This window comes from Cololabis saira, chromosome 2 (genome assembly GCF_033807715.1).
Source record: "Cololabis saira isolate AMF1-May2022 chromosome 2, fColSai1.1, whole genome shotgun sequence".
Taxonomy (NCBI): domain Eukaryota; kingdom Metazoa; phylum Chordata; class Actinopteri; order Beloniformes; family Belonidae; genus Cololabis; species Cololabis saira.
In genome coordinates, this window is record NC_084588.1 from 55,769,575 (window position 1) to 55,795,394 (window position 25,820).

A 25,820-nucleotide genomic window follows, 5' to 3' on the forward strand; every position below is an offset into this window, starting at 1 on the left:
CGTTAAGGTTAGCCGGGACCATCTGTTAAAGACCCATGAAGTTCCGGTTTTAGTCCGGAAAGCATTTGACCCACTGACCTTTTGAATTCTTTTTAAAACTTAAGCTGCATACCAGGATTAGTTCCTCTTTAACTGAAATGTCACATGTGTGTCTTTGTAACCCCTATTAGTTTATTAACTGTTGACTATCCTTATATGGTAATTTCCTGTCAAGAGTTTCTCAATAAAAAGCGGATGCAGAGGAGGAGCCGCCGGAGCATTTCGTCGAGAGCATCCATAGAGAGCCATGTTGCTCTGCAAAGCTCCGACTTTGCTTCCCTTTCTGCAGAAAGCGCCTTAAAAATCCTTCTTAACAGTCTCTGTGTCTTTCCTTGTTACGAAATTATGTAATGTTGATTTGGGACCCAACATTTGGTGCTGAAACCCGGGACCTCAAGATCTGTGACGTTGGAGCGGCGTAGGATCAAACCAACAGGCCATAAAACTGTCGACAGCCATTCTGATTTTAGGGACGGGGCCAATAGATTGGTCTTGAGGGTCCAGTGACGGGTCCTCCGAGCCAGGAAGGGCACTAAGGGACTGGTGAGACCTCTTCTTACTTAAATGCCTGGGGTATTGAAGTATTTCTGTGTAAAATACGAGTGAAATTCTGTGTATACTAACCTGGGGTTAGCGAAAAAAGGTGTTGGCCGGGGTCCGGGACCCTCTTTTTGAAGTCAGGGACTTTTAAAAGACACTATGCCTGGGGCAGTGCATAAGACCAACACCCACTCGGTCTGGGACCGGCTTTTAAGCTCAGGGACTTTAGAAGTACAGAATAACGAGAGGAGGTTTCTTAGGAATGTTTTTTAATGGTTTTTGTCTCGTGTTTGTCTTGTCTGAGGTTTATGATGGGGAACTGTCTATGTTCAATGTTGAGAGTTTCCACAATTGTGAAGCAAAATTTAAATTGTTCACTAAAAAGATCAGCGTTAAAACCAAACTGTCAAAAAAGAGAAACTTGTCAGCTGAAAGAAACTTAAAAAAGCAAAAATAACTGGCTAAAATGGCAGACGTGTGGTTAAGCTGAAACTTATGCCTAAAATAATTTCTAAAAGATGCTTAGTCGATGGGAGACGTCCCTAAACTCTATGTGAGAAAAAGATGGTGACAGAATCTTGCGAAATACGAGGAGCTACATGGGATGAGACTTGATCTTCTCATTTTGGAGACTAGATGTCCGTGGGTTGAGTGTTGAATTTTTCCCTGTTGAAGTTTTTGTTAAAATGATACAAATAACTGTATTTGGGTCTGTGTCTGCAGGGGAGACTTTGTGTCTGCTGGAGAAAAAAGGAGTTTCGGAGGTGGGTGAGAAGGTCCACTCTTGAATTAAAACAGAAATGGAATAATGTTGTCTTTTTCTATCATTCTAAGCCCTGAATGGAGGCGTGGTGATGTGGAATTGTCGAATTGGGTTGATTCACCATTCAAATGGTTGCAGATTAGGGGTGGGCGATATGACCTAAAATTAATATCACGTTATTTTTCATCTTTTGAACGGTGACGGTATAATATCACGGTATTTTTTGGTACGTTTTGGGAGAAGTAGCCTGTCCTGTCCCTTTATGTGAATAAGGTTAATATTTTTATAATATAATAAGTAAATGGTATCAAAAAGAGACATGGGAGAGTATTATGCATTCTCAACATATTTATTTGGCAAAAAACCTAAAGATCTTACATATATATATATATATATATATATATATATATATATATATATATATATATATATTATATTATATTATATTTTAAATATTTTGTAAACCTGTCTTAAAATGTAATACTGGACCTCGGTTGAGCTGGTTGGACAGCGGGTGGTGGAAAATTTCCCTTAATTTTAAATCCAAAACTTGACAGGTTTATGCCATGAGTATTCATATACAGTAATCCCTTGTTTTTCGAGAGGGTTACGTTCCAAAAAGAACCAGTGATAAGTGATATTCACATAGTAGCAACCCTTTTTTTTAATAATTATTATACAAAGCTTCAAATTGCGGAGTTCAACACCGCCTCGCACGTATTCCACTGCTCTTCTGAGTCGCTGCATCCCGACTCGCGCTGGAGCGTCTTTTTCTTCTAAAGCCCGCGGTACAGGTGTGTTTTTTCGAGAGAAGAACATAGTTATGGGTATTTTTTTGTCACTCTTTTTTTCTTCTGGGTAAAAAGATAAACCGACATTCATTAATTTTTTCTCCATCTTGAAGTGGGTGACTGGTATTCCAGCAGGTTGAAACAGCGCTCTGCGCTCCGCTGCCGTCAAAGACCCGCCCAGCTCTACTTCTGATTGGCTAGTGTTAGTTTGGTTGAGCCAGAGCTGCTTTCCTCTCATTCCATTGGTAGACGAACACGGTTGACTCAAACCTTTTTTTTTCTCTCAAACCTTTTTTTTTTTTTTTTTTTTTAAAGCAGTCAAACTCGCACGCCGAGAAAAAAAACTCCGTACGCCGGAGATCCGGCACGGTGCCGGAATACTTTAAGCCCTGTCATTTCTTACTACTCTTGTCGTAAGGTGTAGCAGCATAAACGATGCCTGCAGTGAAAGCTGTGTAGCCTTGGGACCGCTGCTCCGCTGGTGCTGGAGCAGCACCAGCGGAGCAGCGGTCCCAGCAGCAGCTGCTGGTCCAGCTGGGACCGCTGCTCCGCTGGTGCTGGAGCAGCAGCGGGACCAGCTGCTGGTCCCACTTGCGCTCGTTTTGGCCCGGGTTGCCTCTTCATATTCACGGGCGTGCGTGTTTTTTAAGTGATGAAACAGGTTGCTTGTGTTTCCACCTCTTGCTGTCACAACACAGCAGCAAACCTTGCATATCACCGACGTTTTTAATGCCTTATTTAGGCTTATTATTTTATAATTTATTTATTACGGTATTGACGGTATTGCAAAATCCATGTCGTGGCGCAGTGTCACACCGGTGATGACTATGACACCGGTGTACCGCCCACCCCTATTGCAGATGCAATGGTTTGGGACCCAACACTAGCTTGACTTTATCTTCTCGTTACACTGCCCCCTGTAGGTTTGGCTGCTCATAGCACCTTAATACCCGGTTATGTTTCAGCTCTGGGTTTGTACCTGACTCGTGATCTCGGGTTCGTAGTAGTGATGCACCGAAATGAAAATTTGTGGCCGAAACCGAAAATAATAATAAACACTTGGCCGAATGCCGAACATGGTTCTTCAGCAGTTTTTCATTTATTTTGCCAATTTTTTCACCATTGCCTAAATCAAATAAATTTGATTTAGGCTTTTAAAAGAAAAAAATCTTTTACAAAATTACAAGGTAGAAAAATTTGTTGAACATAAAAAACTGAACATTTTTTAATTTCCCAGCATTTCTTAAATATTCCAGCAGACATTATACCAGCAAAGAACAATAACTTAAAATAAATAAAATAAATAAATATATATATATATATATATATATATATATATATATATATATATATATATATATATATATATATATATATATATATATATATATATATATATGTTGTACCTGACGGTGATCTCTAGTGATTTACCTGGTTAAATAAAGGATATATATATATATATATATATATATATATATATATATATATATATATATATATATATATATATATATATATATGTTGTACCTGACGGTGATCTCTAGTGATTTACCTGGTTAAATAAATATATATCTCGTACCTGACGGTGATCTCTTGTTTTTCACCTGGTTAAATAAAGGATATATATATATATATATATATATATATATATATATATATATATATATATATATATATGTCGTACCTGACGGTGATCTGTAGTGTTTTACCTGGTTAAATAAAGGATATATATGACGGTGATCTCTAGTTTTTTACCTGGTTAAATAAATATAAATATTGTACCTGACGGTGATCTCTAGTGTTTCACCTGGTTAAATAAATATATATCTCGTACCTGACGGTGATCTCTAGTGTTTTACCTGGTTAAATAAAGGATATATATATGTATATATATATATATATATATATATATATATATATATATAAATGTCGTACCTGACGGTGATCTCTAGTGTTTCACCTGGTTAAATAAAGGATATATATATGTATATATATATATATATATATATATATATATATATATAAATGTCGTACCTGACGGTGATCTCTAGTGTTTTACCTGGTTAAATAAATATATATCTCGTACCTGACGGTGATCTCGGCCTCGTCCCACTGCACCTTGGCCGAGCTGCTGCCCTCCTTCACCACGCCCAGCAGCGTGGCGTTCCTGCCCGTCTGCTTGTGGACGCAGCGTCCCCCGACCCGGAGCCCGGCGTCGGTGCCCCCGATGACGGCCAGCACGGGCCACACGTCGGTGCAGAGCGTCTTCAGGCTGGAGTCCGACAGCTCTCCCAGCGGGTGCTGGTGTCGCCCGGGCCGAGCCCGGTCCTCCTCCTGGCCCTGGGCGTCCTGCTCCTCGCGGCTCTGCACGGAGCGGCTCTTCTTCAGCCTGTGGGGGCCGGCGGGGGCGGGGCCTCCACCGGGGCCCCCGGCCCCCCCGGGGCCCGACTCCCGGAAGCAGGGCTTGATCTTGTGCAGCCGCTCGATCATGGTCTTGTTGATCCGGTGCGTCCACAGGTCGGACCGGTGCAGGATCCGGATCAGCTGCGTCGTGGCCTCGGCCAGAACCGTGGCCGCCGGGCTGCAGACGGGATCTCCGGGGAGCAGGTCCCGCGGAGTTCCCCGCATCTGCATGTCGCAGATCTTCACCTGCAGCAACACACACACGTGGGTTCAGCTGGTCCTCCACCCAAACAAACAACACACACACGTGGGTTCAGCTGGTCCTCCACCAGAACAGAACCAACACACACGTGGATTCAGCTGGAACCTCCACCCAAACAGAACCAACACACACACGTGGGTTCAGCTGGAACCTCCACCCAAACAGAACCAACACGTCTGAAACTCTTCACCAGTGGAAACAACACATGAACCCCTGACATTTACTGATCTGCTGCAATTTATTTATTTTTTTCTTCTTCTTCCGGCTCTCGGTGAAGGCGGACTCTTCTCTGCTCCTCTCCCTCTCTATCTGTCCTGCTACTGCTTTTGTCCTGTCTCGTCTTCAGAGTCTCTCCTTTTCACTCCTCCCAAACTCTACAATCAGTGAATTGATTAACTGGTCTCTCAGCACAACCAGAAGTCAGGGGGTAAGGGAGCCCTCCTGCCCCCATGGGAGGTTTTTTTTACTGGATACACAATGGATTCCTGGAAACACTGGAAACCGTTGTGTTTGGTGATTCTGTCTGTCGAGGACGTTGAAGATGCTTCATAATTGGATTTATGATAGCAGGATTTCTCTTGATCGGAGGAGGGGGATTCCTGGTCTACCGACAAACGCGTAAGTCGTCGACAGCTGTTCTGGTTCTTTCAGAGCTGCTGGACGTGGCTGAAGGATCAAGCAAGGTGATCAACACTCAGACTTTAACGCTGGGGGAGCAAAGCCGTAAGCTGGATGTGATTCTTGAACAGAATCTCAGGCTGGCGGCGTCTTTGAGCTCATTGGTAAGATGGAGAAGACCTTGGAGAAGTTGGAAGCTCGGCTTGGCGGGAATTGATCACAAATTCGTCTGATTGGAGTCGCCATTGATGAACCAGAGACTGAAGGCAGACGGAAAATTACTGAGTCTGTCTGTTTTGCAATATAATTGTTGATTCTATAATCTGACCTTGACAGGGCAGTTTGGCCGATCGCTCTGGTCACAATCTCCCTGGTGGAATGTAAACAAGGTGACTCTGCCCCCACTAACCCTCCCCTCTCAGGAACATCTGTGGACCTGTTTCAGAACTGACCGAGCCGTCTGATAACATCAAGGAGATTGGCTGAGAGCAGCTCTGAGAGAAGTTCACGGATTTACCGCTACACACACTTACTGATAACCACCCCCCCAATCTTCAACGCCTTCCCTGGCTCCTCCCTCTTATCAGCCTCCCTGACACGGACGCCGGGTTCGAGCGCCCCCCCTATCTGATCATTTGCTACCGAATGTGGTCTAAGCTAAGACCATGTACTGATGCTGACGACACACAAACCGTCATCATTCCTCATTAACATGCAGCAGCAGCAGCAGCAGCTCGTACCTTCTCTCCAGGGTTGCTGCTGTAGAACATCACGCAGGGAAACAGCTCTGCAGCGTCCACGTCCTCAAACGCCAGCTTGGGCTCCTGCAGGTCACATGACAGTATTTACACACCTGTGGACCTGGATCAGAACTGTACACCCCCCAGACCCCAGACCCCCCGTCCCCCCCAGACCCCCCCAGACCCCCCCTGTCCCCCTGTCCCCGGCCCCCACCTCTCCGTTCTTCCCGAAGGACACGGTCCGGGCCTCCATGTCCAGCACCACGGTGACGGAGTCCCCCTGGGTGAAGGAGGCTAGCGTTAGCGTCTGCTCCCCGTTGTGGTACAGGTTCCCGCTGTAGGCCCGGTACAGCCACATGTCGGACGTGGTGCGGTGGTTGAAGTCGTGCACCGGCCAGCGGGACACGCCCACGCAGGTGCCCTCGTTGCCCCGGTTCTCCTTCACCATGTAGAACTGCACAGAGGGTTAGCGTTAGCGGAGGAGGGTTAGCGTTAGCGTTAAATATTCATTATTATCAGTCAAAAAAATTAACATTTTTCAAACATGTTTAATTATGTTCAAATGTAAACATTATATACAAGATCTTCCTTCTTCTTTTCATAATTTCTTTTGTGTTAATTCCAATATTCATTCTTATGCCACAAACCACAAAGATGATTTTAATTTAGCGTTTTGTAGAACATTAAACATCAATCTTTCCACTTGTGGAATTCACTCAATAAATCTCTTAAATCATCACCGTCTTTGCCAATATTCAAAAAACATTTAAATAACGTTCTTATAGTTTCATCTTTGTAGTGTTTATTATTTAATCTGAGTTACATTTTCTTTTGTGTTTTTTTACTCTCCCTTGTGTAGCTTTGTTGTTTTCATATAAGGAAATGATTCTATATAATCCACCAGGCTTCTTCCTTTCCTTGCATATTATTTCATTGTTTTTCATTTTTTGTTCAATTTGTCTCATATTGCTAAATAAATAAACTAAACTAAACTGTTAAAACTCCTGTAAAAGTCGCCCAAAACGCCGATCCAAGTTAAACCCAAACTCTGCGGCGGCGTTAGCACTAGGGCTGGGGATCGATTCAAATGTCAAGAATCGATTCGATTCTGATTCTTAACATTCAGAATCGATTATCACGATTTGATTTGATTCAGATTCCGATATTGATTTGGGTTAGAGTTAATAAAACTGTTTTTTGAGCTGTTTCATGAATGATATGACTGTAGTTCTGCAACATATTAATACTAGTATTTTATTGAGATTCAACAGCAAGTATTGCAGCTAATGATGCTGTAAGGACCAATCAGCTCCAGAATGGATCAATCAATCAGCTCCAGAATGCTGATAGAACTGTATATATATACATATATATATATATATATATATATATATATATATATATATATATATATATATATATATATGTATATATAAATACAATAATATATATATATATATATATATAATATATAATATATAACTATAACTGCTTTCAGAAACATCGTGGGTCAGAATTACCAAACAGATCCAGGAGGAAACAGAGACGGAGGAAATCAGTTTTATTTTTTCCCACTTTCTGTTTTTATTTGTTCCATTTTCGGTCTATTTCGGTTTTTAATTTTTGAGCATTTGGTTTTTAGCATTTTTTGCAAATGTAACCCCAAGACAGTAAATAAAGTAATGAAATATAGACAATTTATGCAATTATAACCTAACACTTTAATGTTTTCATACCTTTAAACATATTTAAAGGCAAAAACATGGCACCAGTTATTCTGGTCTCCAACAAAACATTCCTTTTTTTGGGGATAAACAAAAAAATAAACCAAAAGTTGTAAAAAAAAATTATAAATAAATACAATTTTTAAATTTAAAAAAAAAAAATCGATCTTTAGACATATGAATGGATTTTTAGGAATTAATATGAGAATCGATTTAGAATTGGGAAATCGATTTTTTCCAACACAGGCCTAGTTAGCACCTTCCACTGGTAGCACCCGGAGGAGATGCCGGTGCAGGCCAGGCCGTAGCCCTTCCCCCCGCTGCCGTGCGTCAGGCCCTGGCCGTTCTCCACCACGCAGCACTGGGCCTTCTCCGGGTCGAAGGAAACCTCCTGGACCGGCAGGTTCTGGTCCTCGTCCTCCGCCTCGCCCTAAAGAGAGACGCCGTTAGCCTCCGCAACACGCTAACCATAACCCGCAGCACCGGGGCGGTGGCACCTGCAGCCAGAGCACCTAGAAGCTGCTCCGGGTACAATACTAGAATGACATTAGAAACAGGTTCATACTAACTACATACTTACTTACTTACTTACTTAGATACTTACTACCTACCACCGAGGGTGAGAACAGGTTTGATTCAGAGATCTGTTTCTTACAGAGCCAGGGTTGATGGAACTCTATACCAGTTTATATTTCACATGCAGGTAGCAAACATTGGATTAAGTTTTAGTTAAAACAATATCTTTTAAAATTTTATGAATGATGATTTGTCATTTGGGAGGAACAAAGTATAGGTTGAAATATAATTACAGGTATTGTAAACCCTGTCGTAATAAGGTGAAAAGTGGTCCAATAATTCTAGATCAGGTCTTTCCAGGCAGGTATTGGTTATAAAGGTGTTTTATTTGATTTAATTTCTATGTATGTGTGTCTGAGAATGAAGGTGATTTAGTTCTATCCTCTGTATAGATTGTGACTAAGGGAGTTGTGTCTGTTATTGTTTTGTTTCGTCATGTGTAATGTATGTCTGTATGTATTAAATTTGTTTGTTGTGTGTGTGTCAGGCCCCAGGAAGAATGGCTAATGCTGTGGCTAATGCTGTGGCTAATGCTAATGGGCATCCTAAATAAAACAAACTAACCTGCACCTTCATCTGGACGCTGAGCTTATCCGGAGCCCCTGGAGCCGCCGGAGCCTCCCACATGCAGTCGGACAGCAGCGCGAAGAGCCGCTCCACCACCTGAGGACGACACGGTACCAGGGTTACCACACGGTTACCATGGTTACCACACGGTTACCATGGTTACCACACGGTACCAGGGTTACCACACGCTACCAGGGTTACCACACGGTTACCATGGTTACCACACGGTACCAGGGTTACCACACGGTACCATGGTTACCACACGGTACCAGGGTTACCACACGGTACCATGGTTACCACACGGTACCAGGGTTACCACACGGTACCAGGGTTACCACACGGTACCATGGTTACCACACGGTACCAGGGTTACCACACGGTACCATGGTTACCACACGGTACCAGGGTTACCACACGGTACCATGGTTACCACACGGTACCATGGTTACCACACGGTACCAGGGTTACCACACGGTACCATGGTTACCACACGGTACCAGGGTTACCACACGGTACCATGGTTACCACACGGTACCAGGGTTACCACACGGTACCATGGTTACCACACGGTACCAGGGTTACCACACGGTACCAGGGTTACCACACGGTACCATGGTTACCACACGGTACCAGGGTTACCACACGGTACCATGGTTACCACACGGTACCAGGGTTACCACACGGTACCAGGGTTACCACACGGTACCATGGTTACAACATGGTTACCATGGTTACCACACGGTACCATGGTTACCACACGGTACCATGGTTACAACATGGTTACCATGGTTACAACATGGTTACAACACGGTTACCATGGTTACCACACAGTACCATGGTTACCACACGGTACCATGGTTACCACACGGTACCATGGTTACGACACGGTACCAGGGTTACCACACGGTAATGACCAGGTTACCACACGGTAATGACCAGGTTACCACACGGTAATGACCAGGTTACCACACGGTAATGACCAGGTTACCACACAGTAATGACCAGGTTACCACACGGTAGGGCTGGGTGATTTGGGACAAAAATAAAATCCCGATTTTTTTTTTCTCTGAAAACCCGATTTTCGATTTCGATTTTTTTGGTAAAACTACAAAAGACAATGGAATAAATTGTTTCAAATATTTTATCTTTATTTTTAAAGAAAAATAGCAAACAAATGTCCCCATTGGGAATGAAGTGTAAGTGAAAGATCCTGTAAATCCTCCTTGAGTTTAGTAAAGTGACAACATTTACAATTTTCTTGACCAAACAAATGACTAGACGAGCTCTGTCTGTAATGCAGCTGCAAAAAAGGAACATCCATTTTCAGATTTTCCCTTTTTAACATCGTCTTGATTAATAAATCCAATTTAGATTTAAAATCGATTAATCGCACAGCCCTACCACACGGTTACCATGGTTACCACACGGTACCAGGGTTACCACACGGTACCATGGTTACCACACGGTACCAGGGTTACCACACGGTACCATGGTTACCACACGGTACCAGGGTTACCACACGGTACCATGGTTACCACACGGTACCAGGGTTACCACACGGTACCATGGTTACCACACGGTACCAGGGTTACCACACGGTACCATGGTTACCACACGGTACCAGGGTTACCACACGGTACCAGGGTTACCACACGGTACCATGGTTACCACACGGTACCAGGGTTACCACACGGTACCATGGTTACCACACGGTACCAGGGTTACCACACGGTACCAGGGTTACCACACGGTACCATGGTTACCACACGGTACCATGGTTACAACATGGTTACCATGGTTACAACATGGTTACAACACGGTTACCATGGTTACCACACGGTACCATGGTTACCACACGGTACCATGGTTACCACACGGTACCATGGTTACGACACGGTACCAGGGTTACCACACGGTAATGACCAGGTTACCACACGGTAATGACCAGGTTACCACACGGTAATGACCAGGTTACCACACGGTAGGGCTGGGTGATTTGGGACAAAAATAAAATCCCGATTTTTTTTTTCTCTGAAAACCCGATTTTCGATTTCGATTTTTTTGGTAAAACTACAAAAGACAATGGAATAAATTGTTTCAAATATTTTATCTTTATTTTTAAAGAAAAATAGCAAACAAATGTCCCCATTGGGAATGAAGTGTAAGTGAAAGATCCTGTAAATCCTCCTTGAGTTTAGTAAAGTGACAACATTTACAATTTTCTTGACCAAACAAATGACTAGACGAGCTCTGTCTGTAATGCAGCTGCAAAAAAGGAACATCCATTTTCAGATTTTCCCTTTTTAACATCGTCTTGATTAATAAATCCAATTTAGATTTAAAATCGATTAATCGCACAGCCCTACCACACGGTTACCATGGTTACAACACGGTTTCAGCCTCCGTCTCAGCCGGGACGGCGCCGGGCGGGGCACGTACCTGCGCCACCTGCTCGTCCTCCATGCTAGCCTCGCCGGCCGGCAGCACGGCCTCCAGCACGTGCAGCGCCAGCAGGCGCGTCCTCAGGTTCCCCACCAGCGGGACGCCTGCGGCGGACAGACGGGTTAGCCCCATGTACGCTAGTGTTAGCCTCCCTGTACGCTAGTGTTAGCCTCGCTGTAGGCTAGTGTTAGCCTCCCTGTACGCTTGTGTTAGCCTCCATGTACGCTAGTGTTAGCCTACATGTACGCTAGTGTTAGCCTCCATGTACGCTAGTGTTAGCCTCCATGTACGCTAGTGTGTTAGCCTGCGTTAGCCTGCGTTAGCCTGCGTTAGCCTGCGTTGCTACCTGAGCAGTGTGTTAGCCTGTGTTAGCCTGCGTTAGCCTGTGTTGGCCTGTGTTAGCCTGCGTTAGCCTGTGTTAGCCTGTGTTGGCCTGTGTTGGCCTGTGTTAGCCTGCGTTGGCCTGTGTTAGCCTGCGTTAGCCCGTGTTAGCCCGTGTTAGCCTGTGTTGCTACCTGAGCAGCGTGTTAGCCTGTGTTAGCCCGTGTTAGCCTGTGTTAGCCCGTGTTAGCCCTCATTGCTACCTGAGCAGCGTGTTAGCCTGTGTTAGCCTGCGTTAGCCTGTGTTGGCCTGTGTTAGCCTGCGTTAGCCTGCATTGGCCCGTGTTAGCCTGCGTTAGCCCGTGTTACCTGAGCAGCACTTCTGGGCGGCGATGTTCAGCAGAACTTCCGTCCACTTGGGCGACGCCATCCGGGCCTGGATGGATTTGGAGGAAACGACTCTCCGGAGGAAAACCAGGAAATCCCCGAGGTGAAGCTCGGCCGAGTGCTGCCTCCGCACCAGACCTGGGGGGGGTGAGGGGGGACCAGACGGTGAGGGGGGCCAGCTGCTCCACACCCTTACACATGTTTAGAAGCAACAGGAAGGTCTGTCTCACCTCTCAGGTCCTTCTTCTCCTCGTCCTCGTCCTCGTCCTTCCCGGCCGGAGCCGGCCCGGCGTGACTCAGCAGGTTCTTCAGCTGGCTGCACAGCAGGTCCAGCAGCGACGTCACCACCTTGGAGCTCAGCTGGTCCGCATACGTCCTGCACAGGAAACAGGAAACACCGGTTCACTAGCTGCACCGCTGCACAGGAAACAGGAAACACCCGTGCTGCTGCTGGAAACACTGTAACCATGACGATGACACCGTAACCATGACGATGACATCAATCACCATGAGAGGTCGAGTCTTCTGGAACATCTGGAACTCCCTGAACATCTGGAACTCCCTCCCTGAACATCTGGAACTCCCTGAACATCTGGAACTCCCCCCCTGAACATCTGGAACCCCCTCCCTGAACATCTGGAACTCCCTCCCTGAACATCTGGAACTCTCTCCCTGAACATCTGGAACTCCCTGAACATCTGGAACTCCCCCCCTGAACATCTGGAACCCCCTCCCTGAACATCTGGAACTCCCTCCCTGAACATCTGGAACTCCCCCCCTGAACATCTGGAACCCCCTCCCTGAACATCTGGAACTCCCTCCCTGAACATCTGGAACTCCCTGAACATCTGGAACTCCCTCCCTGAACATCTGGAACTCTCTCCCTGAACATCTGGAACTCCCTGAACATCTGGAACTCCCTCCCTGAACATCTGGAACTCTCTCCCTGAACATCTGGAACTCCCTCCCTGAACATCTGGAACTCCCTCCCTGAACATCTGGAACTCCCTCCCTGAACATCTGGAACTCCCCCCCTGAACATCTGGAACCCCCTCCCTGAACATCTGGAACTCCCTCCCTGAACATCTGGAACTCCCTGAACATCTGGAACTCCCTCCCTGAACATCTGGAACTCTCTCCCTGAACATCTGGAACTCCCTGAACATCTGGAACTCCCTCCCTGAACATCTGGAACTCCCTCCCTGAACATCTGGAACTCCCTCCCTGAACATCTGGAACTCCCTCCCTGAACATCTGGAACTCCCTGAACATCTGGAACTCTCTAAACATCTGGAACTCCCTCCCTGAACATCTGGAACTCCCTCCCTGAACATCTGGAACTCCCTCCCTGAACATCTGGAACTCCCTCCCTGAACATCTGGAACTCCCTGAACATCTGGAACTCCCTGAACATCTGGAACTCCCTCCCTGAACATCTGGAACTCCCTGAACATCTGGAACCCCCACCATCACCACCAGTCTCTGGACTCCTTTAAAAGGTTCAGGAAGGTTTTCCCTGGTCTTTTATAGACATTTTTATTGTTTCTCTGCTTTTATGCTTTTACTTCTGGTCTTTTATGTGTCTTGATTTTATTCCTTTTTGTTTATGCTAGCACTCTGAGATTATTTTATGAAAAGTGCATTACAAATAAAATGTATTAGCGCCCCGAGGCTTCACTCCTCCTCCATAGCTCTGCAGCAATGGAGAGGAGTGAAGCCCCGAGCCATCTATTGTTATCCTGCCTGTTTTCTATTCATTTTCCGGACAGATTTCGGTTCGATACTCATCCTACAGATTTCGGAGGACCCAGGCGAATCATATATCAAAACGTGTGTCTCAATCGGGAATAGTGTGCTATGACTTTTGGTGTTGAAATTCACATTTTTCCCAAAGTTATTCCCAAAAAAACGGCCAAAAAAACCCATTCAAAGTGGATGGGAGGAGGTAAAAAAAAAAGCCAAACTTCACCTTTTTTCTAAGTCACCTAGCTCTCTCATACCTGCATGTAGAAATGTCATTCAAACTTCAGAACAGCGGAAAACTTCTCTTCTCACCAAAACACCAACCAGTTTTTTCCTAAGATGTAAACTTTTCAAGATATGAGCGCACAAGTGAGGACTGGCAATCACTTTTTTGTCAAATCTAGAGTGCGGGTGTCAGTTGCTAGAGTGGCAGAAACAGTAAAAAAATAAACTGAATTTTTATTTGTAACTCGAGCTCACGGCCAAACCATAAAAGGACACAAATAATTTCTGGTCAGAATGTAGACATAGGTGTTGGGATTCATAAAATGTGACTTTGACAGGCGGGGTATGCACAAAATTTAAACGGGAAGGGATAGAGCGGCACCAATACCTGTCTCGGTCCCCATTGACTGTAATGTAATCAAACGTTTCCTTCAAAAGAATCTCACTCTGTCTTCACACTGAGCTTACACACTCATTTTAAGGAATATCTGAATAAAATTAAGATTGTCAGAATCTGCCGGGTTCTGTATGTCTCACGATGTTTTTGTTTTTCTGCTACGAGCTACGGCTCTGATTTTCACAAATCGGAGTTATTTGAGACCTTATCACAAGCCAAAATCTGGGTTTTTCTCACAGCCAAACCGGAGGGTTCTGGAGTCGAGGTTCTTGTTGCCGGGGCAACCAGTGGTCACTGCTGACTAATTCAGCCAGACTGGTCACATGACTCAGTCAGTACAGACTTCATATACTTTAACCTGGAAAATGGAGACGCCTCAGAGAATTCTGGGAAATCTGACCCCTAACCTTTGACCTTAGCCGACCCCCAGCACACACACACACACACGTGTACACACACACACACACACACACACACACACACACACACACACACACACACACACACACACACACACACACACACACACACACACACACACACACACAGTAAATAACCCCCAGTAGAAACGTGTGTGGTGTCATCTGACTTGGTTTTGAGTCCTTCACCTTTATTCCTGAAAAATGCAGCAATGTACACAAATGGGCAGCAGCCTTCTGCCAGGAAATTTTCTAGTTATTATTATTATTATTATTATTATTATTATGATTATTATTATTATTATTAGGTGATAAAGGTTCGGTGAAGATGATATTTAGTCAGAGTTTTCATTGACTAAAGCAGCTGCAGTGACGGGTCTCAGCCCGGTATCGGTCCTTACCCGGTACTGTGTCTCAATCGAGAATAGTGTGCTATGACTTTTGGTGTTGAAATTCACATTTTTCCCAAAGTTATTCCCAAAACAACGGCCAAAAAAAACCATTCAAAGTGGATGGGAAAAAGTAAAAAAAAGCCAAAATTCACCTTTTTTCTGAGTCACCTAACTTTCTCATACCTGCACGTAGAAATGTCGTTCAAACTTCAAAACTGAGGAAAACTTCTCTTCTCACCAAAACTTTTCAAGATATGAGCACTCAAGCGAGGACTGGAAATCACTTTTTTGTCAAATCTAGAGTGCGGTGTCGGTTGCTAGAGTGGGAGAAACAGTAAAAAAAATAACCTGAATTTTTATTTGTAACTCGAGCTCACGGCCAAACCGTAAAAAGGACACGAATAATTTCTGGTCAGAATGTAGACATAGGTGTTGGGATTCATAAAATGTGACTTTGACAGGCGGGGTATGCACAAAATTTAAACGGGGGGGTTAGAGCGCCGCCAATACCTGCCTCCGTCTCCAGTGGCTGTAATGTAATAAAACATTTTCTTCAAAAGAATCTCACTCCGTCTTCGCACTGAGCTTACTCACTTATTTTAAGGAATATCTGAATAAAATTAAGATTGTCAGAATCTGCCGGGTTCTGTGTCTCTCACAATGTTTTTTGTTTTTTTCTGCTAGGAGCTACGGTTTTATCACAAATCAGAGTTATTTGAGAACTTGTCAGAAGCCAAAATCTGGGTTTTTCTCACAGCCAAACCGGAAGGTTCTGAAGTGAGGTTCTTGTTGCCGGGGCAACCAGAGCTCAGCTGCTGACTCGTTCAGCCAGAACTGGTCACATGACCCAGTCAGTACAGACTTCATATCCTTTATCTGGAAAATGGAGACTTTTAGTCGACTGAAACTTGACACGACTAAAAGGAGAATGAACGTGACTAAAACTAATAAAAACTAAAATGACGGCCCGGTACTGGTTCTTACCCGGTACTGGTACCGGTACTGGTTCTTACCCGGTACTGGTTCTTACCCGGTACTGACGGCCAGGATCTGCAGCAGCCGGGTCGCCGCCACCTTCAGGGCGGTGCTGAGCTGGGAAAGCCCGGGTTTCTGCAGCAGCTGCAGCGGTCGGCCCAGCATGGTCTCGGTACCGCAGAGCCGGGACAGGACGCTGAGCAGACCCGACGACACGGCCAGGGACACGTCCACGGGCTGGTACCGCACGCTCAGCGCAAACACCGTCACCAGCAGGAGGCGCTGCTGCGCTTCTGCAGAGAGAAGAAGAGATGAGGAGCTGCTAACATGCTAACACCGTCACCAGCAGGAGGCGCTGCTGCGCTTCTGGAGAGAGAAGAAGAAGAGATGAGGAGCTGCTAACATGCTAACACCGTCACCAGCAGGAGGCGCTGCTGCGCTTCTGCAGAGAGAAGAAGAAGAGATGAGGAGCTGCTAACATGCTAACACCGTCACCAGCAGGAGGCGCTGCTGCGCTTCTGGAGAGAGAAGAAGAAGAGATGTGTGTGTGTATGTGTGTGTTTTATGTGTGTGTGTGTATCTGTGTGGCTATGTGTGTGTGTGTGTTTTATGTGTGTGTGTATGTGTGTGCGAGGCCCGCCCCCCCCCCGGGCGGGGCCACCACGACTGCGGGAAGAAGCAGACAGGGATCCTGCGGTGGCGGACCGCGACCCAGGCGAACCCCGGCCACCCGGTCCGGGCCGGACATGCGGCCAGGAGGCTCCACCCTCCTCCCCTCTCCCCGCCCCCAACCACCCCCCTCACCCCCCTCACCCCCCAGACCAACGACCCCCCCGGGGAGGGGCCAGCCTGCCCGGAGAGACCGAGCTGCCCCGGACTCATATAGAGTCAGAACCAGCTGATCAGGGAGGGACTATGATGGTTGAACTGATCAGTAACAGTATTGATCAGTAACAGTATTGATCAGTATCAGTATTGATCAGTAACAGTATTGATCAGTATTGGTCAGTATCAGTATTGATCAGTAACAGTATTGATTACCTATGTGGTGCTTGTTAGCCTGCAGCGCTCGCTCCAGCGTCACCGACAGCTGCTGGTAGATCTTATGAACCGCCGTCTGGATCTCCATCTGCAGACTCCTCTTAGCCGCCCGGATCCCGTCCTAAAAACACCACAATAATCAATATAATATAATAATATAATAATCTCCATCTGCAGACTCCTCTTAGCCGCCCGGATCCCGTCCTAAAAACACCACAATAATCAATATAATATAATAATATAATAATCTCCATCTGCAGACTCCTCTTAGCCGCCCGGATCCCGTCCTAAAAACACCACAATAATCAATATAATATAATAATATAATAATCTCCATCTGCAGACTCCTCTTAGCCGCCCGGATCCCGTCCTAAAAACACCAGAATCATTCATATAATATAATAATAGAAGCAGTTTTATTAGGGCCCAAGCACTGAAGGATCGAGGACCCTATTGTATTTGTAATGTTTATTAGGGCCCGAGCACCTTCAGAGCGAAGGCCCTATTGTATTTGCAGGAATTTTTATTATTAGGGCCCGAGCACCTTCAGTGCGAAGGCCCTATTGTATCTGTAGGAATTTTTATTATTAGGGCCCGAGCACCTTCAGTGCGAAGGCCCTATTGTATTTGCAGGAATTTTTATTATTAGGGCCCGAGCACCTTCAGTGCGAAGGCCCTATTGTATCTGTAGGAATTTTTTTTCTTTTTTCTTCTGACGAAAGGAGGGCCTTTTTGCCCCCCTAAACGTCCCCAAAAAGTCACCAAATTTTGCATGCAAGCCAGTCCTGGCGAAAAATTTGATATTTAATGGTTTACATTAATGGGCGTGGCAAAATGGCTCAACAGCGCCCCCCGGAAAACTTTGTGCCTCAAGCCCCACAATACGGTTTGACGTACATGCACGAAAATCGCTACACACCTGTATCAGTACACAACTTAAAGAAAAGTCTCTTGGCGACATGGCCGAAACCGAACAGGATGTCGGCCATTTTGAATTAATCGTGTCACTTTGGCGCAATTTATGCCATTCCTTCGGCAGTTAATACCGCCCGAACCGTAACGTGCCCCCAAGTGTGTTATACATCAAAATGTGCGTCTCCATCCTGCGACAACACGCATTACTTTTCTCTTTCAAAAGCGTTACCGTGGCGACGCTAGACGCCAAAAAGCGCGCCCACCCTTCATCTGGTTGGTTCAGACAGAAAAAACTTTGCGCCTCAAGCCCCATAATACGGTTTGACGTACATGAACGAAAATCGGTACACACCTGTATCATGTCGCAACTTAAAGAAAAGTCTCTTGCGCCATGGCCGAAACCGAACAGGAAGTCGGCCATTTTGAACATTCTGAATTAATCGCGTCATTTTGGAGCAATATGAGCCATTCCTTCGAGAATTAATACGGCCCGAACCGTAACGTGCACCCAGATATGTTATACATCAAAATGTGCGTCTCCATCCTGCGACTACACGCATTACTTTTCTCTTTCAAAAGTGTTACCGTGGCGACGCTAGACGCCAAAAAGCGTGCCCTCCTTCATCTGATTGGTCCATATTTGATAGTTCCCCAAAAGTCACCAAATTTTGCATGCAAGGCAGGCCTGGCGATACATTTGATATTTCATGGTTTGTATTAATGGGCGTGGCAAAATGGCTCAACAGCGCCCCCCGGAAAACTTTGTGCCTCAAGCCCCACAATACGGTTTGACGTACATGCACGGAAATCGGTACACACCTGTATCATGTCGCAACTTAAAGAAAAGTCTCTTGGCGCCATGGCCGAAACCGAACAGGAAGTCAGCCATTTTGAATTAATTGTGTAATTTTGGCGCAACTTATGCCATTCCTTCGGCAATTAATACGGCCTGAACCGTAACGTGCACCCAGGTGTGTTATACATCAAAATGTGCGTCTTCATCTTGCGACTACACGCATTACTTTTCTCTTTCAAAAGTGTTACTGTGGCGACGCTAGACGCCAAAAAGCGCGCCCCCCCTTCATCTGGTTGGTCCATATTTGATAGTTCTCCAAAAGTCACCAAATTCTGCATGCAAGCCAGGCCTGGCAATAAATTTGATATTTCATGGTTTGCATTAATAGGCGTTGCCTAATGGCTCAACAGCGCCCCCTAGAATACTTTTCTCTTCCATAACTTTTGAAAGGTTTGACATAAAGAGTCGTGGGTGGTGTCATGGGACTTGGTATAGAGTCCTTGACCATAATTGGTGAAAATTAGCCCCGCCCCTTCTTCTGATTGGTTGTCCCGATTTTCTGCTATAACATTTGAATGTTTTGACATAGAGAGTCGTGGGTGGTGTCGTTTCTGATATGCTTATGGGGGGCGGTGGCCGTGAGTGCGAGGGCCCGTTCATCGCTGCTTGCAGCTTTAATTATTATTTTTTTTTTTCTTCTGACAAAGTGATGGCCTTTTTGCCCCCCTTAACATGCCCAAAAAGTCACCAAATTTTGCACCCAAGTCAGGCCTGGTGAAAAATTTGATATTTAATGGTTTGCATTAATGGGCGTGGTAAAATGGCTCAACAGCGCCCCCTTGAAAACTTTGTGCCTCAAGCCCCACGATACGGTTTGACGTACATGCACGAAAATCGGTACACACCTGTATCATGGGACAACTGAAAGAAAAGACTCTTGGCGTCATGCCCGAAACCGAACAAGAAGTCGGCCATTTTGAATTAATCGTGTCACTTTGGCGCAATTTATGCCATTCCTTCGGCAGTTAATTCAGCCCGAACCGTAACGTGCACCGAGGTGTGTTATACATCAAAATGTTCGTCTCCATCCTGCGACAACACGCATTACTTTTCTCTTTCAAAAGCGTTACCGTGGCGACGCTAGACGCCAAAAAGCGCGCCCACCCTTCATCTAATTGGTTCAGACCGAAAAAACTTTGTGCCTCAAGCCCCATAATACGGTTTGACGTACATGAACGAAAATCGGTACACTCCTGTATCATGTCGCAACTAAAAGAAAAGTCTCTTGGCGCCATGGCCGAAACCGAACAGGAAGTCGGCCATTTTGAACATTCTGAATTAATTGCGTAATTTTAGAGCAATATGAGCCATTCCTTCGAGAGTTAATTCAGCCCGAACCGTATCGTGAACCCAGATGTGTTATACATCAAAATGTGCGTCTCCATCCTGCGACTACACGCATTACTTTTCTCTTTCAAAAGTGTTAACGTGGCGACGCTAGACGCCAACAAGCGCACCCCCCCTTCATCTGATTGGTCCATATTTGATAGTTCCCCAAAAGGCACCAAATTTGGCATGCAAGCCAGGCCTGGCGATAAATTTGATATTTCATGGTTTGCATTAATGGCCGTGGCCTAACGGCTCAACAGCGCCCCCCGGAAAACTTTGTGCCTCAAGCCCCACAATACGGTTTGACGTACATGCACGAAAATCGCTAACCACCTGTATCATGGTACAACTTAAAGAAAAGTCTCTTGGAGCCATGGCCGAAACCGAACAGGATGTCGCCCATTTTGAATTAATCGTGTCATTTTGGCGAAATTTATGCCATTCCTTCGGCAGTTAATTCAGCCCGAACCGTAACGTGCACCCAGGTGTGTTATACATCAAAATGTGCGTCTCCATCCTGCGACACCACGCATTACTTTTCTCTCTCAAAAGCGTTACCGTGGCGACGCTAGACGTCAAAAGGCCCGCCCCCCCTTCATCTGATTGGTCCATATTTGATAGTCACCAAATTTTGCATGAAAGCCAGGCCTGGCGATACATTTGATATTTCATGGTTTGCATTAATGGGCGTGGCCTAACGGCTCAACAGCGCCCCCTAGAATACTATTCTCTGCCATAACTTTTGAATGGTTTGACATAAAGAGTCGTGGGTGGTGTCATGGGAATCTGTAATGAGTCCTTGAGCTTCGTTGGCCTTAATTAGCCCCGCCCCTTCTTCTGATTGGTTGTCCCGATTTTCTGCTGTAACTTTTGAATGGTTTGACATAGAGAGTCGTGGGTGGTGTCATCAGATTCTGTAGGGAGTCCTTGGCCTTCATTGGCCTGAATTAGCCCCGCCCCTTCTTCTGATTGGTTGTCCCTTTTTTCTGCTATAACCTTTGAATGGTTTGACATAGGAAGTCGTGGGTGGTGTCATTTCTGATATGCTTATGGGGGGCGGTGGCCGTGAGTGCGAGGGCCCGTTCATCGCTGCTTGCAGCTTTAATTATTATTATTATTTTCCTGACAAAAGGAAGGCCTTTTTGCCCCCCTAAACGTGCCCAAAAAGTCACCAAATTTTGCATGCAAGTCAGGCCTGGCGAAAAATTTGATATTTAATGGTTTTCATTAATGGGCGTGGCAAAATGGCTCAACAGCGCCCCCTTGAAAACTTTGTGCCTCAAGCCCCACAATACGGTTTGACGTACATGCACGAAAATCGGTACACACCTGTATCATGGCGCAACTTAAAGAAAAGTCTCTTGGCGTCATGTCGAGAAACCGAACAGGAAGTCGGCCATTTTGAATTAATCGTGTCATTTTGGCGAAATTTATGCCTTCCTTCGGCAGTTAATTCAGCCCGAACCGTAACGCTCCCCCAAGTGTGTTATACATCAAAATGTGCGTCTCCATCCTCCGACCCCACGCATTACTTTTCTCTTTCGAAAGCGTTACTGTGGCGACGCTAGACGCCAAAAAGCGTGCCCATCCTTCATCTGATTGGTTCAGACAGAAAAAACTTTGCGCCTCAAGCCCCATAATACGCTTTGACGTACATGAACGAAAATCGGTACACACCTGTATCATGTCGCAACTAAAAGAAAAGTCTCTTGGCGCCATGGCCGAAACTGAACAGGAAGTCGGCCATTTTGAACATTCTGCATTAATCGCGTAATTTTGGAGCAATATATGCCATTCCTTCGAGAATTAATTCAGCCCGAACCGTATCGTGAACCCAGATGTGTTATACATCAAAATGTGCGTCTCCATCCTGCGACTACACGCATTACTTTTCTCTTTCCAAAGTGTTACCGTGGCGACGCTAGACGCCAACAAGCGCACCCCCCCTTCATGTGATTGGTCCATATTTGATAGTTCCCCAAAAGGCACCAAATTTTGCACCCAAGCCAGGCCTGGCGAAAAATTTGGTATTTAATGGTTTGCATTAATGGGCGTGGCAAAATGGCTCAACAGCGCCCCCTTGAAAACTTTGTGCCTCAAGCCCCACAATACTGTTAGACGTACATGCACGGAAATCGGTACACACCTGTATCATGGCGCAACTTAAACAAAAGTCTCTTGGGGTCATGCCCGAAACCGAACAGGATGTCGGCCATTTTGAATTAATCGTGTCATTTTGGCGAAATTTATGCCATTCCTTCGGCAGTTAATTCAGCCCGAACCGTAACGTGCCCCCAAGTGTGTTATACATCAAAATGTGCGTCTCCATCCTGCGACTACGCGCATTACTTTTCTCTTTCAAAAGTGTTACCGTGGCGACGCTAGACGCCAAATAGCGTGCCCACCCTTCATCTGATTGGTTCAGACAGAAAAAACTTTGCGCCTCAAGCCCCATAATACGCTTTGACGTACATGAACGAAAATCGGTACACACCTGTATCATGTCGCAACTAAAAGAAAAGTCTCTTGGCGCCATGGCCGAAACTGAACAGGAAGTCGGCCATTTTGAACATTCTGAATTAATCGCGTAATTTTGGAGCAATATATGCCATTCCTTCGAGAATTAATTCAGCCCGAACCGTATCGTGAACCCAGATGTGTTATACATCAAAATGTGCGTCTCCATCCTGCGACTACACGCATTACTTTTCTCTTTCCAAAGTGTTACCGTGGCGACGCTAGACGCCAACAAGCGCACCCCCCCTTCATGTGATTGGTCCATATTTGATAGTTCCCCAAAAGGCACCAAATTTTGCACCCAAGCCAGGCCTGGCGAAAAATTTGGTATTTAATGGTTTGCATTAATGGGCGTGGCAAAATGGCTCAACAGCGCCCCCCTGAAAACTTTGTGCCTCAAGCCCCACAATACGGTTTGACGTACATGCACGAAAATCGCTACACACCTGTATCATGGCACAACTTAAAGAAAAGTCTCTTGGAGCCATGGCCGAAACAGAACAGGAAGTCGGCCATTTTGAAATCTGATTGGTCCATATTTGATAGTTCTCCAAAAGTCACCAAATTTTGCATGCAAGACAGACAGGCGATAAATTTGATATTTCATGGTTTGCATTAATGGGCGTGGCCTAACGGCTCAACAGCGCCCCCTAGAATACTTTTCTCTGCCATAACTTTTGAATGGTTTGACATAGGAAGTCGTGGGTGGTGTCATGGGACTCTGTAATGAGTCCTCAAGCTTCGTTGGCCTTAATTAGCCCCGCCCCTTCTTCTGATTGGTTGTCCCGATTTTCTGCTATAACTTTGGAATGGTTTGACATAGAGAGTCGTGGGTGGTGTCATCAGATTCTTTATGGAGCCCTTGACCTTCATTGGCCTGAATTAGCCCCGCCCCTTCTTCTGATTGGTTGTCCCTTTTTTATGTTATAACTTTTGAATGGTTTGACATAGGAAGTCGTGGGTGGTGTCATCAGATTCTTTATGGAGTCCTTGACCTTCATTGGCCTGAATTAGCCCCGCCCCTTCTTCTGATTGGTTGTCCATATTTTCTGACTATAACTTTTGAATGGTTTGACATATTTGAAATATGCTGGTAATGTGTCAGCCAACCACAAAAATCTCTGGAATTTTGGTGGAATCATTTATTTTTTGTCCTTGCCCAGTGCAAATGACATAAATAAAGTGCGTGGTTTGGTTGTGAAAAAATAAAAGTAATGTTACGTGAACAATAAATCAAATGCTCAAATCTTCCATGCAGTGTGTGGGTCTAGGAAGTAAAGACTGGAACATGCTATTCACAAAAGCACAAATAGTGGGGTTTTACTAATATTTATCTTACAAATATTTTAAAAATTACGAAAAAACAATTCGGGACTCAGATTATATCGCTATGTTGGTCTCTCTTTAATCAGTCAGTCGGAAAACGGCCAAGCTGATTCGTAGCAGAGGGGTAATGTCAACGTCTTTCGTGTAGGAGATCGCCGGTTCGATCCCAGCACAATGCAAAGTTTATTGTCAGCAATTTGTGTGGTTTTTTTAACATCAAAATGTGCGTCTCCATCTTGCGACGACGCGCATTACTTTTCTCATTCAAAAGTGTTACCGTGGCAACACTCGACGCCAAAAAGTGCGCCCCCCTTCATCTGATTGGTCCATATTTGATAGTTCCCCAAAAGTCACCAAATTTTGCATGCAAGGCAGGCCTGGCGATAAATTTGATATTTCATGGTTTGCATTAATGGGCGTGGCCTAACGGCTCAACAGCGCCCCCTAGAATACTTTTCTCTGCCATAACTTTTGAATGGTTTGACATAAAGAGTCGTGGGTGGTGTCATGGGACTCTGTATTGAGTCCTTGACCATAATTGGTGAAAATTAACCCCGCCCCTTCTTCTGATTGGTTGTCCCGATTTTCTGCTATAACTTTTGAATGGTTTGACATAGAGAGTCGTGGGTGGTGTCATCAGATTCTGTATGGAGTCCTTGACTTTCATTGGCCTGAATTAGCCCCGCCCCTTCTTCTGATTGGTTGTCCCGATTATCTGCTATAACTTTTGAATGGTTTGACATAGGAAGTCGTGGGTGGTGTCATTTCTGATATGCTTATGGGGCGGTGGCCGTGAGTGCGAGGGCCCGTTCATCGCTGCTTGCAGCTTTAATTATTATTATTATTATTATTTTCCTGACAAAGTGAAGGCCTTTTTGCCCCCCTTAACATGCCCAAAAAGTCACCAAATTTTGCACCCTAGTCAGGCCTGGCGAAAAATTTGATATTTAAAGGTTTGCATTAATGGGCGTGGCAAAATGGCTCAACAGCGCCCCCTTGAAAACTTTGTGCCTCAAGCCCCACAATACGGTTTGACGTACATGCACGAAAATCGCTACACACCTGTATCATGGCACAACTTAAAGAAAAGTCTCTTGGAGCCATGGCCGAAACCGAACAGGATGTCGGCTATTTTGAATAAATTGTGTCATTTTGGCGAAATTTATGCCATTCCTTTGAGAATTAATTCAGCCCGAACCGTAACGTGCCCCCAGGTGTGTTATACATCAAAATGTGCGTCTCCATCCTGCGACTACACGCATTACTTTTCTCTTTCGAAAGTGTTACCGTGGCGACGCTAGACGCCAACAAGCGCACCCCCCTCATCTGATTGGTCCATATTTGATAGTTCTCCAAAAGTCATCAAATTTTGCATGCAAGCCAGGCCTGGTGATAAATTTGATATTTAATGGTTTGCATTAATGGGCGTGGCCTAACGGCTCAACAGCGCCCCCTAGAATACTTTTATCTGCCATAACTTTTGAATGGTTTGACATAGGAAGTCGTGGGTGG

General features: G+C 45.3%; 1 protein-coding gene across 1 annotated transcript in view; it reads right to left on the reverse strand.

The window, feature by feature from the left end:
• The window catches only part of LOC133418579 (probable E3 ubiquitin-protein ligase HERC1), a 142,982-nt gene that overhangs the window by 55,949 nt on the left and 61,213 nt on the right, over positions 1 to 25,820 (reverse strand). The window contains 10 exon segments of the mRNA XM_061707349.1: positions 4,220 to 4,782; positions 6,157 to 6,240; positions 6,371 to 6,610; positions 8,140 to 8,310; positions 9,021 to 9,119; positions 11,463 to 11,569; positions 12,156 to 12,311; positions 12,404 to 12,549; positions 16,380 to 16,617; positions 17,366 to 17,486. Of these exon segments, the coding sequence (XP_061563333.1) occupies positions 4,220 to 4,782; positions 6,157 to 6,240; positions 6,371 to 6,610; positions 8,140 to 8,310; positions 9,021 to 9,119; positions 11,463 to 11,569; positions 12,156 to 12,311; positions 12,404 to 12,549; positions 16,380 to 16,617; positions 17,366 to 17,486 (1,925 nt within the window).